The 20,130-nt window shown below is 34.9% G+C and overlaps 1 protein-coding gene across 6 annotated transcripts in view; it reads right to left on the reverse strand.

The window, feature by feature from the left end:
* Window positions 1–13,369: 13,369 nt before the first annotated feature.
* Window positions 13,370–20,130, reverse strand: part of Nf-YA (nuclear factor Y-box A) — a 35,508-nt gene continuing 28,747 nt past the window's right edge. For 5 of the 6 annotated variants that reach the window (XM_081738824.1, XM_081738825.1, XM_081738821.1 and 2 more), the window contains exon 9: window positions 13,370–14,545. In XM_081738824.1, the coding sequence (XP_081594950.1) occupies window positions 14,477–14,545 (69 nt within the window). In that variant the 3' untranslated portion in view covers window positions 13,370–14,476. Of the gene's footprint in view, window positions 14,546–18,359; window positions 18,445–20,130 lie in introns of all 6 variants that reach the window. The other variant, XR_014128262.1, reaches the window with a different exon arrangement.

Here is a 20,130-nt window from a genome sequence, read left to right on the forward strand (position 1 = left end):
GAATTCTCTAGTTATATTTCTTCCTAATTTAGAACGTTTTTCACTGACTGTTTTACACGTTAAAAAGTAGTTATTGTGATCCAATGAAACAGTCTGTACAACTTTGTTTACTACGTAAGTCTTGTAAAATTAAATTTAAAACTCCTGCTAAGTGCTTCACACCGTAATGTTGCATACGCAATGCGTCCATCAAATATTATCTCATTTTATTGCCTAGGCAGTATTAGATATGAGTTGAAGTTACCTGTACTATTTCTTGACGTGGTCCCCTGACACTACAACATGTTTTACTTATCTGGCTATTAGCTTCTTTACTTCGACATCATGAGATCTGTGGGTAATTTCCTTCGGTGCGGGAGAACCGGGTTCGAATTCCAGAGAGAAGCTCATGTAGTTCAAGTTCCACGTTAAGCTGTAGGTCCACATCTCTATAGTCTTAGTTCTAGTACAGACGCTAAATTCTAAATCAACCTATGAACTTCGGCATTGTAGTAATGTACTTGCTCATCTCTCTACTACTAGAATACTCTGAGTGACTTCGTTATCCATGATATGACTAATAATGCATTAGGCTCGTAAATCAAATTTAATTGATGTCTTTATATGCTATTCATGCAATTTGCAATTTCTTACAATTAACCTAGAAGAGTAGTTCTCAACCTTCTGAACACTGCTAGCTGTATGACCCTTTCTTCCTTACATATAATAATAATAATTATAAAATGTATTAAAAACCATCTGAACGGTGACCCACTGGCAATCTGTCCGGAAACCATGGAGGGATGCTGCTCACCAGTTGAGAAAAACTGACCAAGGAAAACGTATTTATTGTTTCCGACAGAAGAAAGCTTGACAAATTCCACATTTTGAGATTCAGTACCTTTTTTTTACATTGGTTTATCACACATAGTATTTATTCGATAGATACATCTATCGACATTATAGTTCTTCCAAATTGGGGGCATGGAGACTCAAAGACAGGTATTCATTTCTGGTGCAATGAATTCCTCATTCGTTCCAGGACCATAAAAGTTAATGATGGACTAAATCGTGTCCGTGAGGCTCGGATTTTCCATTTCTCCTTTACTCCCATTACAATAATTCTTTCACAATAATTATCTTTCATTTATCATCCGTCTTCATTAGTCTAAAAGCATAACAATGAGATGCTAAAACTGGGGTTTGTTTAAGTTTTTCCTCCGATACAAAGTAGACCAATCAAACATGTGTATCTCTCTTTTCGAATTCTAACAATGTTCCTCTAACTTAAACAAATATATTATCATTTTTATTCGTTGTGATATTACAGTATATTTGATTGTTGTTTATTTTCTTCTTTTAATTTTTAATAAAATACCCCAGGAATTCTATAGCATTAAGTTTCGTTGAACATTAAGTATCCAATTCTGCATTAAGAGAATCTAGACATTTCTTTTACCCAATTTCGATCCGACATTTTTGTTCTCGAGTTATGGCTGTTTTTGCTTTTTTCCAACAAATTGTCGGCTGGTCATAAAGTCGAAAGAAAAAATGTCTACACCCCCAGGGTGGTCTATACTTTTGGTCATATCTTGATGTCAGGAACTACCTCTTAAACGTTGTCGGTGTTGTTTTGAAACACCCTGTATATCGTACATGATGTACAGATCTTATTCAATCTGGACCAAGCTTTCTACTAAGGTAGACCTTCACGGGTGCAGTAAGCATATGAAATATTTTTCTGTGCAAAACTTTGGGTCCCAAGTCATTGGCCATTTAAGTTGGGGCTTGGATTTTTTTTTTTTAATTTTTGAAAACTGTATCTCTACCCCCACAAAAAGTAGTAACCTTGTATCCCCTACCCCCCCACAAAAAAATGTAATATTAAATTATTTCAATATTTTCTGGAGTTTTCATCAGTAACTTTTCCCAGTAGTATGCCTATTGTTGATTTGTAGGATACATTCTTAAATCATCAAAATTAAGAATATAAAAAAGAATTTTTAAATTGTGTATAGTCAATAGAACTTCGCACATCTTAATTGTAGGGCTTTTATACATGAAAAAAGAATTATAAACATTTATATTGTAAAAATATTATGTACTGGCATGTCCTAATAACGATAGAAAATTTGCGCAATGTACACATACGTTCTTCCTCCAACGGAACATTTCAAAAATATTTATCAATCATTTCTTACTATTCACTATCTTCTTGCAAAAGGAACTAAAAAGAACTTCTCTGTGAAAATTTTTAATGTACACTATTCTTCGTTAATAAACTTTCTTTAACAAAATCATTTACTGTCAAATATTTTACTGTTTTAGTAGTCTGGTTTCGGAAAGAATGCTGTTTGTACTCTAAGAAAAACATCGAAAATGAATAAATAATAATAATAATAATAATAATAATAATAATAATAATAATAATAATAATAATAATAATAATAATAATAATAATAATAACAATTTATTGTCACTAAGCTGTAATTAGTGGTGCTTATATATAAATTACAAATAATAAACTGTAATTAATGTTTGAGACAAGCGTTCAAAAAGATAATAAATAAAATGAATGACAATAATAACGTATGTTATGAACTATTATTAACACAGTTTACAAAATCATTCACTGTATTGCATCTGTATTGAACAGTCAACTGCAAAGGATAAAAGGGCATTGCAAAACAACATTTGGGTAATTTACTCTTAAATATATCTACATGTTTATTTGCTAGTGTTAAGGGATATGAAGTAAGGACCCACTAGGACATCTTTATTTCACGTGGAAATTCAATCAGCCATCAATGGAAGCCAAGTAGCCTTCAAGAGTTCACTACCTGAAGTTATTAACACTAATATTCTGTTGTACGTTACTAGCTGACTTTACATCGAAAGATAAATTAACTATTGCTTTGCTGTTATTGAGAAAGCCTTTGTATTCGTAAGTAATTTGTAATAAACAGTGGTAGCGACCTTTAGAACCTTCACTCTTTAACAGTCTCGCACGCGACACTTTTAATTTGCTTTGTTAAATCAATTGCTTCTCTCAATTGGTTCGACCTCATTGGATCCCCATAGTCAGGCTACTACAAGACATTGTTTGTTTCGTTCCTTTACCATGACACGATGTTACAACAAGGAAGTAATGAATATAGAAGTAAGTACTTTGACTCAGGTGTCTACTTTTGGTTCGTTTACCTGACAACGTTAGCAAGCTCAGGAGGAAGTTTGAGAACTTTGTGTTGAGACGACGACATGTAGGAACATGGTCTTATATTAGTCAATATTAGTTTTGGGTAATCGACCACGCTCAGGAAATCTTGTGGGGTCACCACCATCTCATTTTGACGTAAGAGGTACAGTCAGATCAAAAGCAATTGAGAGAGCACGATCTTGGTCTTTGGATCTCAATCACGACGGGAGACACATCGAAGTCTCCCTGGCTTTGAATCCGGCATTCAATGCCATGGTCGTTTGTCGGACAAGTTTTCATCATGATTATCATCAAGACATCCCGACCTGCAAGTCACTGGAACTTCGAGGACAGGGCCTAAAGATCATCTATGAGTAAAAAGGAGATTGAAACTACTTCGAATTAGCGTGAGACTGTTCTAAATTAGTTGCTATTCCTTTGCTCTACCATCTATTTCTTAACATCCTTATTGTTACCAATTCTTAATGAAAATGCATTGGTTATTTTCAAATTATTTTAAGACTAAATTCATATTCATTACCCTGTCTAATTTTGCTCATGGTTCTAGTCGCCTAAGACTCTTGGTGGAGACGCCCCCATTTAACATGTGGTTTATTGCAATAAATTTGATATTGTTATCCCGCACCTCTTAGATGCCTCTCATCTCTATCCCGACATTCAAGTTGTAATGCAACACTAGTGTCTCAGGCAAGTTATTATACAAGTTTGTTCCAATTATCTCATAGCACTTTACGTTTCAGATAGCCATTAATATGGGACATTTATATGTTTATTATTCCTGTTATACAAATGAATCTTGGATCCAAGAAGAAATAGAAACAAATTTAATGAGAAAAACAAAATGCTAACATTCATTGAATATCATCGCCGCTCGCAATACTGTGAATAGAAACAAATTTATTTATGCAAAGGAAAAACATTTTGTAATGTACTGAAAAAAATAAAATGTTTAATATTTTACACTTGCAGTTTTTATAATTTGAGCATTTACGGTACCTATACCTGTACCGTACGGTATCAGTACGGTATAGGATGACCAGACGTACTGATTTTCGCAGTACAGTACTGTTTTTCATAGAGCTGTCCTGCATATTGCGAAGACGCCTAAAAAACCTAGAAATGTCCTTTTTTAAAATGTTTTGCGAAATGTCCTAGTTAACTTATTACCAATATTTTAATGTTTCATTGTTTTTCGATATTTTGAATCGCAAGCACTCTTTTGCGGTGAATGATGAACCGCTGTGCTTTTAACATTCCTCAAAAGATTAGGAAAGGAGAACAATCAACAAACTATTGTTTTGCAATGCATTGTTTTTACTGAGGAGGGCTTGTTGAGATATTAGTAATGTAGAGAAGATTTCTTCTTCAAGTTACGTCAGCGATGCTAACCAACTAAGAAGAAGTTCCCTTGTACCATCTAAATTTTCCCTCATTACTTAAAATAATCCCGCGCTCCAAAAATCGATAAAAGAAAAACATTTAGCCCTACACTAAGTTTTACTGTACGTTCATAAAAGTAAACCACTTTGTCATTCATCAAAACATTTGGAGTTGTGTTGAATTCCTTCAATACTTTTATTTGGTACTTTTCAACAAAAATTAACGATTAACTTTAATATTAAATGAAATAAGGACATGCGCATTGCGACGCAGTGAACTATCATATAGTATTATATTTGTGTCCTACTTTTCGCATGTCAGAATCTGGTCACCCTAGATACCTTTAATGTCATTCCATTTATGGTTCAGTTTGCCCTTATCAGGATTGAGTAGCAATTATTGTCCGGATGAAAAAAAAAAAAAAAAAAAGGTTCTATAATAAGGATGAAGTACCATAACACTATCAATCTGGTTCTCTGTTACGTTTAAGTACCTGGATAAACCTGAAATGAGCAGGTCCTCAATTCCTGAATTCCTAAGTTTCTTTCACTCTAGCTGAAATATTTCTTTTCACCATACCCACATAAGAATTAGAGTGTGAACAAAAATAAAACAACAAATACATTTAATTAATATAAAATAAAATAAAAAATTCGAGGTTGCTAACTTATCTTTAGATTTTTAGTTTGGAAATTGTATTCGGTTCAACTTTGCACAGTTTTTCAGAAACATCAAACCATAGAGGTAAAGAAATAAATTTTTAACTTTCTAGAGGAGCATTTCTGTTGCCTATTGTGAAATTCCCATGCGTCTTTCTTCCATTTTTCTAAGGTGTAAACATCAAATCTATTTTCCTTACCTAAATCAACTAGTAACTGTAAATGTTTGTTGATCGGCACAGTTTCAATCCTTAAGAAATGACGCGGAGAGCACGTACAAAAGTATTCTTCCAAACATTCGTTTTTGTTAGGTTTGAATGCTCTGAATCTTTGTGTACAAAATAATCACACTTCGTTTCCTACGTATACAGTAGGGTGAAGAATTTGTTGTTGTACCGGTGAATCTTTAGATTGAAAAAATTTGGGCCTATGACTGGTTTCTTCCAAATTAATCTTTATGTCTTTTATGGATGAAATTAAAATTCCAACAGTAGATAGAATAAAATATTTTTGTCCTTGTAAATAATCAGGAAATCGTCATCATACATAAAATACCTCAAAAATACCTCGTGCCTACATTAGCGGACATTATTAATGAGTCATTTTCTCAAGAAATCTTCCCGGTTGCATTCAAACTCTCGGCCGCCAAAATTTTATTCAAATAATACTTAAAAAGTGAATAAAAAATTACCTACAATTTCACTTTCTCTCTTTTTTAAAAAACTTATTGAAAAGCTAATATGTAAACGACCGCTAATTTTCACTAAAAACCGAGCTTAATTTTAACATAGCAGCATGGTTTTATGAAAAACAAATTACTGTTATATATAAACATATCAAAGTAACCATAGCATAAGATGGTTAAGAAATAAACTAGACATAAATAATGATATTTCAAACGAATTTGATTGTGAAGATCATTCATTATATACTTAATGATAAAAAAGAGAATTTCGTATTAGGGGTATTGCTTTAGAATTATTCTAATAATACTTGTGCACTCGTAAGAAATCATGCAAATTTTTATGTTTGAAACAACTAAAGCTCTGAGCAAAATGAACTCCAATAAACACATAGGTAGAAGAGGTGTTCCACAGGAATCAGTTTTAGACCCTATGCTTTTTCTTCTGTATCTTAATGATTTATCCTTAAGTATAGTAAAAACATTGTTTTATTTACTTTTATATATATATATCAGATGAATGTAATGTAAATTAAAACTGAATATAAATAAAACAAAGTGTGTCTATTACCACTTATCCCACAGAACAGCACGCCAACTACTGCATATATCCATGAATCATGAAGTATGTACGCTTACTAATGCGTAAAATTCTTAGGTTATATCTAGATGATAAATTTTCATGGCAAGAACAAGTAGACAAATTAAACAAAAAATAGCCCAATCTACGTACATAAGACAAACTCTATTCCCAATACTGAATCTACAATCAATTCTGTCCCTCTACTATGCCATATTCTTTCCTCACATTAAATACGAGATTGTCTTCTGGGTGTCTTCGTCAAACTTCAAAATACATTTAAACAACAAAAATGTGTCATGAGAATCATTACAAATTCACCAAAATGCAAAAATTGTAAGAAACTACTTAAACCATTGAATACGATGTCAGTTTTTTCATTGTATATATTTGAACTTCTTAAAATTATTTTGAGATGACTTGGATAATACTAAAAGATATGGTAATACTCACAACTATCCTACATATGGAAAAAATTTTATCTACTGTGTATCATAGAACATTTGCATATGGAAATCATATATCTATATGGGTGTTATAATAAGCTGCCTGGGTATATAAAGCAATACTAATAGAAACAGTTTCTCTGTGAACTCAATGCCCAAACTGCTGTTAAATAACACACTTTCTACAGGATGACAAACTAAGCAACTCATTGTGCAATTTAGAAAAAATGTTACATTACCTATTGTATAAATCAGATAGTAAATATAAACATATATACAGGGTTTTCATAAAGTCTGGACGGATTTAATTTGCTTATAATTTTCATAAAAATGCTCATAATGAAATCAAATAAAGTGCAAACGGTAGCGGAAGGATTAAATTTTTACTTGGCAACACTGTTAGATAAGCGGCAACTCTGAACACGTTGAGAGAGGGAGAGGGAGAGGAAGGGCAAGGGTCAGTTTCTTACCAAATTCCATCCATTGTTGTTTTCATTGTTCTTTCAATGTTGACTGTTAAAAGTAAGTTGTAAGCTGTATTGGTGTGTGTGTCTTTTAAAGAAATAAATAAATGAAAAACTCCTCTGAGAAGACTATTTTTTTTACCGTATCAAAGATGGCGTCGGTGAAAGAGAAAGCGCAATGTGTTCTGTGGTACGCAGAGCTAAAATCACGCGAATGTGTGGACGTAAATGGCGCCCAGTTGGAGGTGTGGCGGTGAATGAACTGAGCTGGTGCAGATTACAGGTAAAAATTTAATCCTTCCGCTACCGTTTGCACTTTATTTGATTTCAATATGAGCATTTTTATGTAAATTATAAGCGAATTAAATCCGTCCAGACTTTATGAAAACCCTGTACAGTAATTGAAACAGTAAGTGATTAAGTTCTTATATATATCATTATTATGAATATTCTGAAAAGAGTTTATGTGTTTTTTATAAGTGGTTGAAATCAGAGCATTTTATTTATTTAAGTATTGTGTCTATTTTAAGTACTGACGATCTATGTATCATTTTGTACAAACGTACATGTAATATAGTGTACATAGTGATTAATAAGTCTAATTTGATCTAATCTAACAATTACTGGGTGAAGAAAATAGCAGGCTTAACAGGAATAGAATGAAATATATCAGTAATATCAATGAATGCTAATTTAAGATTATCTGCGTTAACCAGTGACTTTATGTCAGAAATTATCTCCATACTGTTTTTAATTACATGCTTAAATTTGGAGGTATTATTAGTAGTAATAAATAAAGATAATCATTTCGCTCTAGGTTACGGAATTTCAGCCTAAAATAAGGGGTCCTAAAGGGAAGTAAGGGATAATACACATTCTTCCAAAGCTGTATTATTCTTCGTTATGACATCATTAAGTGGATTGTTGACTTGGGGAAGGTATGTGCTTTCGAGCTCAATTTGTTAATGTATCCTCCTTGTCAATGATTGTGAAAGCGTTGGCTTTGATCTAATGCATCAACAGTTCTTACGTTAGAAGGCAAATAAAGATTACAAGTGTTTTCAAGAAGAAGGGTAAAACACTACACTTGACATTCGTAGGCAGATTGTTAAGAGTTCAAATTTAAAGCAACATGTAGCGAAATGATCTCGTGTCTTCAAAGCTACGATCAGCATTGTTAATGATAACCCTGGCAGTGTTGCCAACAAGTTAATACAAAAAGTCGCTAAATAGGAGATGAAATGACTCCAATTTTGGGTGAAAAGTCGCTAAAAAAAAATTTCGTGGAATTTTGCCTCTTTTATATATATATATATATATATATATATATATATATATATATATATATATATATATATATGTGTGTGTGTGTGTGTGTGTGTGTGTGTGTATAAGATACGTGATCAATTCAAACCATAGTACTATCTACGCTACAAAAACATATATGAAGGACATACATAACTAATAATTATTTCACTTTTATACCTTTTTAACTTTATGATCAATTTTGCTTCAGCGAAATCAAAAATGAGTTTAGAAAAACGAACAAAATTAAAGGTCTAGGAAAAAACCTTACACACTTCACTTCTACTCTCGCTTCTATAAAGTAAAGGACATTAAAAGCTGGGATTGGTCCCCATGAGAAAGTTAGAGATAATAGCAATCAAAGTGGGAATATATAGATAAATGTTATGTACTTTCCCAGCTCGTCAACATCTGCATTGATTCAAATAAGCAAAAGGAATATACATATATCGGAAGTGATTCGAGCTAATAGTACTTATTTTAGGACAAGTTGTTCGCAGCACAAAAGTCGCTAGATTTGTAGGTAAGTCGCCAAATCGTCGTTCCAAAATCACCAAAGAAGTCGCTAATCGGAAAAAATATTTTTTGTCGCTATCCTGGAAGGCGAATCCCCTAGATTTAGCGACTTTTCCCCCCAAATTGGCAACACTGAACCCTGGACACACGGTAGACTTAGCACCTCAACCACTGATGTGAACTGCCCTTGTATAAACGGAAGAACATTACACTCAATATCAACTGAGCTGAGTCTACCATATGGTGTGCAGGAAATTGTGGTTGATATCCTTCAGCATGGGAAAGTATGCGTGAAATGGGTGCAACGGGCAGTGTTCACGAAACATAAGACAGCCAGAATGGCAACATCATTGAATATTCTAGTGTTACGCAGAGAAAGTAGACAATTTTCTTCACCGGTTATTCACCAAACTATGTTGAGTGCCCTCTGTCACCAGGTGTGTTGATTTCCAGTTACGTCTCCACATAAGCCATAATAATCTTCGTAACCTTTTTTCCGATCATTGCTCGTATAAAATATATAAAAAATTATTCAATTCTGTTAAATCATTTTAAATAGACATATTGTTTGACCATTTTTCGTGTTATTTTTCTCATTTTATATAAATATTAGTTTACATTTAAGGAAATAGATTTTGACAAGAAACTTGCGCTGAACGCCATAATGCATTGTTGCCAAATTTGTACGTTTACTGTGGTAGTCTCAATAAGAAAATTCCTGAATTCTAGCGTTGCAGTTCGAGAAGCGGGACTTACCTCTGAATTGCGGTAAGAGTCGAAATCTAATTTCACCAGTAAGTATCCAAGCAGAATTCCATTATTACTCCTTTATTATCTGACATCAGTAAACACTCGACACTACCTGGCAACGCCGCACCATTCAAGCAGCGTTTAGCATAGCACCGAGAACACCTAGTAATCCACCTTAATAAACGTTCAGAATGTGGAGGAATATTCGTAATTCGAACTAAATGCAGATTTGTTACTCCAACTCAATACTTTTATTCTCAAGGTCTTGTTGCCAAGTCAGAACAGATTAATCCCCCAATGTAAATCCGAACACACACAATCGCCTACTAACGTTCTATGTAAAATTTTTGATGAAGGAAAAGGCGAAGAGGCATTGAATTTGAACGTGATTTAAGCAAGACTTAGAGGACTTACGAAGTGAATAGTGTGTCACAGAACCGTTACAATCTTTCCTTGTTGAAAGCATATCCGATTTACTTTCCGTCTCAAAAGGATACAATTCTCAACTATAATTTTTAACTATAGTGGTATCTTTTCCTGAAAAAAAAAAAAAAAAAATAGTAATACTAATACAGGTAGTAAGTGTGATATTCCCATTGACGGAACAATTGTTACTGTTAAGCAGTATCCAGTTTAATTGTATTTGGTAATCAGTTGAAAGAAGAATTGAAGAAATTAAGGGCCTTACGCAGAGTCGTTTTGACGCGTGATTAGTGCCATACTAAGGAGTTCGACTAACGTTTCCTACAGTAGTTAGGCTTTTAATACGACGCTAATCATACGTCAAAACTACTCTGCATAAGGCCTTAAGAATCTAGGTGCGACACAAAAATCTAGATACTCAATTTTCAATAACCAAGCTTCTCTTGTTAAAGAAAAATCAATGTAGTTGAAGATTTATATCTAATCTTCGATTTCTGAATCTTATTGAGAGAAAAAAAAAATGAGGATTTTGCTACACCATACACGGAGAAAAACATTACACATTTTAGCATGATGCAAACTGTTCTATGTTCTTGACTTGAATTCGGGATCTTTTTTAAAAATAAGCATTGAATTGACAGTTCGAAACCTAACGCAGCTTTTAGTATTTCTAGTATTGATTCTTATGAATATAATTGTATGCCTCAGGTTTGTGCATTTCTTCAGTGATGGGTCAGGCAGGTAGCAACGATAAATATAGGTATTTCATCTTCTGGACTCCACATTTGTGGATGATTTCACATCAAGAACTTTTCCTGTGTGCTAAATACAACAGAAGTATTCAAGATACTTCGTGTAACTAACGCAGGTTATGAGTTAAAAAAGATTCAGTTATTTTACAGAGACATTGATTTTGGGACACCTTGTATCTGAGAGCGGAATAAAAACTGCATCACATTCAGTTAATGCTGTCAAGGGCTCTCCTTATACTACCACTGTTAAAAGTTCAAATCCTTTCTGGACTCACTGGGTATTTAAGGAAGCATAAAAGGAATTACCGCTTCAAGAAAGTGAATTTTCAATGGGACGACGTTGTGAAAATAGTTCTCAACTACTGAAAAAGTGCATTGTAAATTGCTGTTGTAAAGTTTTAATTATCACCAGGAAATTACGATATTAATGATGAATTTCGTCAGTGTTATGTTTGGTACTTATACGCATGAAGGAAATAAGCTTTTTTTTTTTGTTGTTTTGTTTAAAGTATACCAAAAGTGACCAAAGTGCAGGATGGATAAAACAGACTCGCAGTGTGATAAAAGTTCCTGTGTTTGAAGGATAATAACGCCAGACAAAATTCATGACTAGATTAAAGCTGTGTATTTCGATGATCTTATGTCACAATTCTAATGTAGAAAAGGAAATTTCAAACTGGTCGTATGTCCCTTACAGACGACCCAAGATGTGAAAGGCAATCCCTGACGGACGATGCGGCAATTGTGACGAAAGTGGAGTTTTTAATCCTCGAAGACAGCCTTGTAACCATCCAAACGATTATGAATGAGAGTGGTCTCTGTTATGGTAGTGTGTAGAAAATCATCCATGATGAACTTCACACGTCGAAGGTAGCTGTGCTGGGTTATTCATATGCCGACACCTTTTCAGAAGCAAGCACGGCGTGACGTTTTCCAACAGATGTTGACGCTGTTAGAAGAGGACCTTTTTCGGGGGGCTGGTAACCATGGATGAAACTTGGATATATCAGTATGATCTGGAAACTAAAACCATGAGGATGCATGCCGACTTCCCCCTCCTAAAAAGGCAAAGGTGCAAAAGTATTGGGGGAACGGTCATGCTGTCCGTTTTTTGGGGGTTCTCGTGGGGAAATCCTCACAAATTACCTTGCATAAAGACAAACTGTTACTAGAAGTACTACAGCAATCTCCTGGCAAATTGTGCGATGCTCTGAAAACTAAACTCCGCGGCATACTCACGAAAGGAGTTCTTCTTCTAGCTAACAATGCACTAGCTCATTCATCTCAAGTTGCTGTCGACAAAGCAAAGGCATGCAGCTTGCAGGTATTGCAGCATCCTCCTTATTCTCCCGAACTCGCACCCAGTGACTTTCTAGTTTCTCGAAATGAAGAATTTATTGCGTGGTCGCAATTTTGACAACAGAATTTAGGATTTAAATTTCTGGGCTTTCGACATCTATGGCCATTTCGCCCGTCATGTTTTGAGGGATGACGTCCCTCGGCGAGCACACTATTTGGGGAAAGGGAAGGAAGCGGCCTGGAACCTATAAGTTAGGTACCACCCTGGCATTTACCTGGTGTGAATGAGGAAAACCCATGAAAACCACATATGCAGGGCGGCTGGCCTGAAAAAACGTTTTACACTATTTCAACCGAGTGACCAGTTTGAAAACAGACGACGTCATTCACAAGGTGGACGAGTGGTTTAAAACACAATGTGCAGACTTCTACAATAACGGTATTAGTCAAATGAACGAACGATGCGAGAAATGTGTAAATCTGGCTGATGGCTACACAGAGAGGTGTTATTACAAATCAGAAGAGTCCCTGTCTCCTGATTTTTTTTTTTTTTTTTTTTTTTAATCATACTTAAAACTTTACTACGACACACCCTGCTCCAAATTTACTCTTTTCACACTATCCGCAAGACATGTTTTTATGCGGCTTCCGACGGCCTCAGCGCCTGTTTCCTGCAGAAGATAAAAATAATTAAATCATCGTGTTGGATTTTGTAGAAGAAATCTTAGACTATAGAAGCAAAATACGTTGTTAAATCTCTCGAAATTGCTGCTGCTGCTTTTCGTGTTTTTAGATTCTCCTCCCAGACAAATAATATATATTACAACTCCATTACGAATGTATTTTTTCAAAAACATCTCTGAACACACAACACACACGAAGATTATCTAATATATAATCAAAGAAAACATACCAAGTAATATTATTGAGCCTTTTTATTATCAATTAAAACGGTACTAAAAAAAACTGCAATTTTTATTTGAGTGCATAAAAATTAATCATTTTTTATACAATTATGAACGCCAATTATAATTTAATAACTTACGTGTGCTATCATTTGAGCTACAATATAGTAATATGAAAAGTATTAACCAAGAATTTGTTTTACACAATATACATAAAATATTCGAACGGTTTTTGTACTACATATAAAAATGAAGGCCACTTTGTCAAAAAACTATGGCTTAGTTTAATAGGATTCACTATAGAAATGCCCTTTTTGTTCTACTTCCTTTAGAAAAAAAAAAAAGTTTAAGCTCAAATTTATTCATTTCGCCATTTTCAACTACTGCATTAACATGCAGTTAATAAAAATAATATACAATCCGTCACATTCATGCTTTTACATACACACAGAGCACATACATACAAATAAATCACCGATCATCACACACTTATGTATATAAAAAAAGGAAAGAAAAGAAAAAAAACCTAACGATAATTAAGATTCACTGGTGCATATTAAACCCAACAGTATATACTTTTTTTTATTCAATCTTGTAACAATCCGTTGAACCTGCAAACGATAATCACTGAAAAAATTACTATACATATCCTGACGTCACAACTCTTTTACTTGCATGGAAGGTAAAATGCAATGACAATATTTACACAAATGTCTCAGTGATATGACTGACGAAAACATTCAAGAAAAATGTTAACAAACAGTACTGTTGCGTCTGGAAAGAAATGTTTCCACGTATATTGAAATGCAATGCAAAGTATGAATTCAGTTTGCACTGTGTAAGTTTCTTCTTCACTTAAGTACACAGGGTTCCCGTATTTGAAGTTTTCCAACACTACATTAACTGCAATGCGCAGATTCACTTTGCACAAAACCACTAATCACAATAATTGTTTCTCGAGATTGTTCCTGCCGTTAACCCTTCCCAGAATTGTCAAAGTCGATGGTACGTCGTTAACGTCCTTCAATATCATCGTTGAAGCACACAATGGAAAGCTTTACACCAGTTGTACTTCACCGAAGTTGAGAGTCTCATGTGATATATACAGGAGTCTTAATATTATTGTCCATCTGCAGATACCACTGCTAATGGATCTGTCATCATATCTGGTAACGTCGTCCCTCCGTTCTGAAATAACGAAAGTACAAACAATTAAGTACATCACCCGCACAAAACGGAATATTAATGTAAAAAAGTCAACAACTTTCGGTGTTTAAATTCACTCAGGATAAAACTAATAGAATCCACAATACTAAAAGATCCAGATCAATGCAATCATTGGATACCTAACTCAGCAAACTACAAGAGAAATGGGATAGAAATCAAAATCGATATACACGGTAATCCAAAATCAGTATAAAAATGAGTTACTTATTATTGATATAATGACTATTGTAGAAAACCAATATAACAAGCAAGCTCTCAAGTTTCATTGGCAACACTGAAGAATTCACCATTTTCGAAATTCCCCACTAGGGGTGCTGCTGTGCAAAATGGCGGCATTAGCGACAAAGATGATTTACTGAGTGCTCGAATACGTGAACTTCATCGGCAACCGCTGTTCGAGTCATTTTCAGATAAAATTTGGCAAATAAAATCTTCATTGCCGTTTAGGTATCTGCCGTATCACAAAAGGGATCCACTCAACCCGTTAAAAATATATCTCGCGAGCTTACCTTTTATATTATATCTGTTTCCACAACAAATTCGCACCAGTCACAGTTAAGTTTCCTTTTTGTACCATTCATACATATAAAATACTCTGTCAATCTTTCCGGCTATAAAATGAATACCAATATTTGTACCCTGCGAGCTAACTCAATTGCATTTTAAGCACATCCGCACGTGCCGACAGATGGCGCTGCATACTGTCTAGCTATCTTAATGCAATATCGAAAGTGAAGTGCGAATAAAAAGACTAGTATTGTTTCAAATTAGGGTGTCCTCATATTGGTACGCTCAATAAGCATCTGAACTACCTCGGAGAATAACGCTGAATATCTCAAGGCAAAAACCGCGAATCAACGTCAGCCGGTTACACGAAAGAGGTTTCTCTTCGATTTGCAAGATACGACCCTCAGTCGTACGAAATTAGTTGTATTTTGTAGCGAAGTTCATTATCTTATATATCATATAATGGTTAACTTAGCAGCTGAAGCAAAGTTTCAGACGCTTTTCACGATTTTTGAGTAGGGGAGGGGAGAATGATCGTTTTTGTCTACAGTTGGCGGGGATTGTGCATCTATGTTACATACCATAATGGTATCTTGCTTAGTAATATTCATTCCACTAGCTATCACATTCTGGCCGAATTTTAACTCTAATACTTTATAGCATTTTTCAAACAACAAAGAATTAATATTACGAAGTTCAGGAAGTGAGTCTTGATTTCTAAGACAAACACAATAACTTAATAACGTATGAATTTAGTTGAGTTGATTTTTAGTTTATCGTCCCTTTTCAGCAGCGAGGCTATATGAGATTAACGTGAAATCCGAACCACATGAGCTCCCGCCGGAAATCGAACCCGACCACGCCAAAGGCGCGATGCTAACCGATTAGCCACGAAGCAGCATGTTTGAGTTTAATCCGAATGTACTTGCCTCGAAGGCGGCCGGAAATTTGTGTTTATTGTACGGAGACAAAGCCATTAGTAAGAGAACTGCCCGAAGATGGTATGCTAGTTTCAAGAAGAATTCAGCGTGAACGACGTTCTGGACGAAGAATTGTTTGAACGCGTTAATCCATAAGAATTTACACCAAACGATCCGAAAATTGGGTATAAAGCAATCAGCAGACAACTGCGCGGTGTCGGTAGAACCATCATCAATCCTTTCTCTCCAGAAATGTTACCGATGACGATAAATGGTACCTCTACGTCAACTTCACAACACGGGAAATAGTGGTACATACAAAGGGAATGGGACCTCAATACCTCGTGTGCATGCTGAACTTCATTCTTTCAAGAAGACCATGTTACCGATCTAACAGGACGATATGATATAAGCGTCTCTTTTAGCAGCGAGGCTACGTGAGACGTGGACATACAGCTTAACCTGGGATCCGAACCGCTGAGAATCGAATCAGGGTAACCCGGGCAAAACTAATTTACTTTAAGCTGCTCCAGGGGATTCGTCGGATTCAGGCAGCTATTGCGAGAAACGACTAGCAAGACACCGTCCAGTGATACTTTAAGTCGACAATGCAAGATCTCACACTGCAACCATGACGAAAACAGTCATTCAGGTGCTGGAAGAAGTCTTACCACATCTAGAATTCTTCTCAGACCTGGCGCTTTCGGACTATCATCTATTCAATGCATTGTCAAACCAATGCGTGACATCCTTAGAAGACGACGAGGCACTAATCACCGTTTCATGCATCCTTCGCTCCTAATCCAGTGGAATTTATCGCAAACTAATTACAGAGAAGAAAGACTGCCCGAAGAAAATACACGTACATGAACATACAGCAACCTCCAAAAAGAGTGAAAATACCTGTCAACTTTGCAATGTGTTTTTTTAAGAGGCTATTGCTGTACGTCCAACACAGTTTTGAGAGCTTAATTCCATTTACTTCTTGTTGGGATAATACCATGTTTAGCACTATCACTACAAATAATAATAAATAATAATAATAATAAAAAAAACTCGTAACTTAGCAAGTAACAAACGTATTCCAATGCAGTTTCTTCAAAACGACAAAGCAACTCAAGTTTTAATGCTGATCAGTAAATCAAGTGTGCACCACGTGTTTGCCCTGCAAACGCCCAAACGAAATTCTACCTCACGTCATGCGTTTCCAAGTATTTGTTGTGTAGTAGTTTCATAAGCAAAAACAATTTCCTCAGTGCAAATCTACCAAATCTGATACGGAAGATCTATAAACAAATATTGTTCTTAATGTATCCCCGAAGCTAAAATTCAATGGGGATAGATCAGGGGATCTTGCAAGCCATAGTATGAGACCACAACTTCCGATCCAATTATTATTAGAAACCTTATTTAGGAGATCCCTCACGTAAGTTACATAATGTAAGAGATAAGACTTACAGTGCTGCCAGCATAAAAACATAAGAGTTTTATCTTTTGAAGAAAACACATTGAATTTATTCGCAGAGTTATATGACTTCTGTGCGTGTGTTGGTGCCTGACAACTTGTAGATTTATAAGTTAAAAGTGTTCTTAAAAGTAAACTGAATTCTGAAGATTAATGGAAAGAAAGAGAAATATGAAAAGTCGATAAATAATAGCTGTTTATGTTAAAATTTAATACATCAAGTCTGTGTAATCGTTGATTGGAATAGGTAGAAAGAATATAAAGTAACCTACAGTGCACATGTTAGAAGTACGTACATCAAGTCTTCAGAGACAACAATTATGTATTAACTATGCAATGAATAACCAAACAATGACAGAAGATTCACTTTACATAGATAGAATCTGGTATATGTTCTTAGACTTGTTTTAAGTAACTGACAGATACGAAGAAGTAAACTTAGTCTATTAAGAGACGACACTCTATACTGTGCAGTAGTTGGATATTGATGAACTACTCTATTTCAACCATGGTACATTGTTCTGTGTACGGTTTACTAGTACGCAGGAATACACACACACGCACGTGACACTGATTTAGCAACATACACAAGTCACTGAAAAAGATATCAACGAATACCGAAAGTTAGTTTCAAATTCATTGGAGCAAAATAAAATATCCTCTCTTTTAGATACTTAATTCTAGAGATTTACGAAATGTACGGCAATACATTTTCCTCCTGAGCTTTGGAACGTTTGACTAAATCATACCGTCAACCGTTCGCGCAACTCTTGAGATAACAGCCTATTTAGTAACATTACGTAAACGTATAAGTGCCTTGTCAACTAATACTACCACAAACAACACGAACATTGATTCGTAGCTAACTGACCAGCGTCCTCACCTTAAGTGCAGTAGACCCGTGCCCGAATCCTAGTTAACGTGGTTCGGTTTCCACGTTATTCTGCCGATTCATGTCTCATATAACTCTAAAAATAAAATAAATCAATCAAAACAATGCTTTTGGATACAGAACATACAGAATTAAAATTGTCATTCATCTTACTTGTTTACTTTCTAAGTCCATAAAACAAAATAAAATAAAATAAAAAATTAAATTAAATAAACCAACTTTTAGTTCATTATCTATTTACTTAACCTTTTTTTTTTTTTAATTTTTATTCTTATAATAATCCTCATTTATCAGATTGCACACCGACCTTTTCTTATTTTATCCTGGTTCAAAAATGTCCCTCGGCTTACAATAAGTATAATTAACACGACCGGTAAAGTAGACAACACCGTTTATCTACGCAAAAAGCAAAAACTTCTTTAAAAAAAAAATTACCAGAAACCGCACAAGTACGTGATGCCAAGTTATTATTTTAAATCAAGGAAGGACTGAAACATAAATTTACCATATTATCCACTAGCATTTAGCAATTAATATACATTATATATATATATATATATATATATATATATATATATATATATATATATATATATATATATATATATATATATAGGGTGTTTCACCCAAAAAGCCGTGATTTCTAGCGGCTACAAAATTTATTTGAATAATAGTATAGTAATATTTCTATGTAAATACACAGCGAAAAAGGATAAATTTTGTTTTACAATGTTTTTTTAAGGTTCCATAGTCCAGTATAATAATGGCAAACCGTAAACTTACGTCGCAGCAGATGATCTCATTGGTGCCTTGGTTCATTGAATCACGCTCCCTTGTTGCTCTCCAACGACAGCTCCGACTGGAGAATCATTGTGCATGGGCACCATCCACCAAGTCCATATGGCGTTATGTTGATCAGTTGAATAAGACTGGTAATGTTACGGGACTTCGAAGAGGGGAGATGCAGATCAACTGTGCGTACAGAACAGCGTATTGCAGTAGTGCGAGCATCTGTTGTGAATAGCCTGACTAAAAAAATCTCTGCAACGTTTGTCAGCAGAAAATGCAATATCCGTAATATAATGTTGGCGTATTCTGCGAAAAGACCTGCAAATGTTCCCCTACAAAATGAAGATGCTTCAAAAATTAACAGACATTGCAAAAATAAGGCGTCTGCATTTTGCAAATCAGTTCAGTGAATTAATTGCTGATGACCCAGACATCATTGAAAACTTGTGGTGTACAGATGAAGCTTACTTTTGTCAGTCAGGTGAAGTAAACAAACAAAATGTAAGATTTTGAGCAACAGAAAATCCGCATGAAGTGATAGACTCACCACTGCATCCGGAAAATGTTTCTGTTTGGTGTGCTGTAACAAAACGTGGCATAATTGGACCTTTCTTCTTTGATAGCTATGTCACATCAGAAAATTATTTGGAAATACTTGAGCATTACTTTTATCCTAGTCTTCGTCGTAAAAGGTGTCCACTTCGTCGGAAATGGTTCCAGCAGGATGGAGCTAAACCGCATACAGCAGAACCTGTCCTTAATTTCCACCACACAAAATTCCGCAATCGTGTGATCTTTAATCGCTATCCATTGTTTTATGGAACAGGCTTAGAGTGGCTCCATGCAGCCCAGACATTAACCCTTGTGATTTTATATTGGATTACCTGAAGCAGTAGGTATTCAAGCTTAAACCCCGATATTTAAAGGAATTAAGAGCAAATATTGAGCAGTGTACGGCAGCAGTTAGTCACGT

This window comes from Thermobia domestica, chromosome 14 (assembly GCF_964235325.1).
Source record: "Thermobia domestica chromosome 14, izTheDome1.hap1.1, whole genome shotgun sequence".
In the NCBI taxonomy this organism is placed as follows: domain Eukaryota; kingdom Metazoa; phylum Arthropoda; class Insecta; order Zygentoma; family Lepismatidae; genus Thermobia; species Thermobia domestica.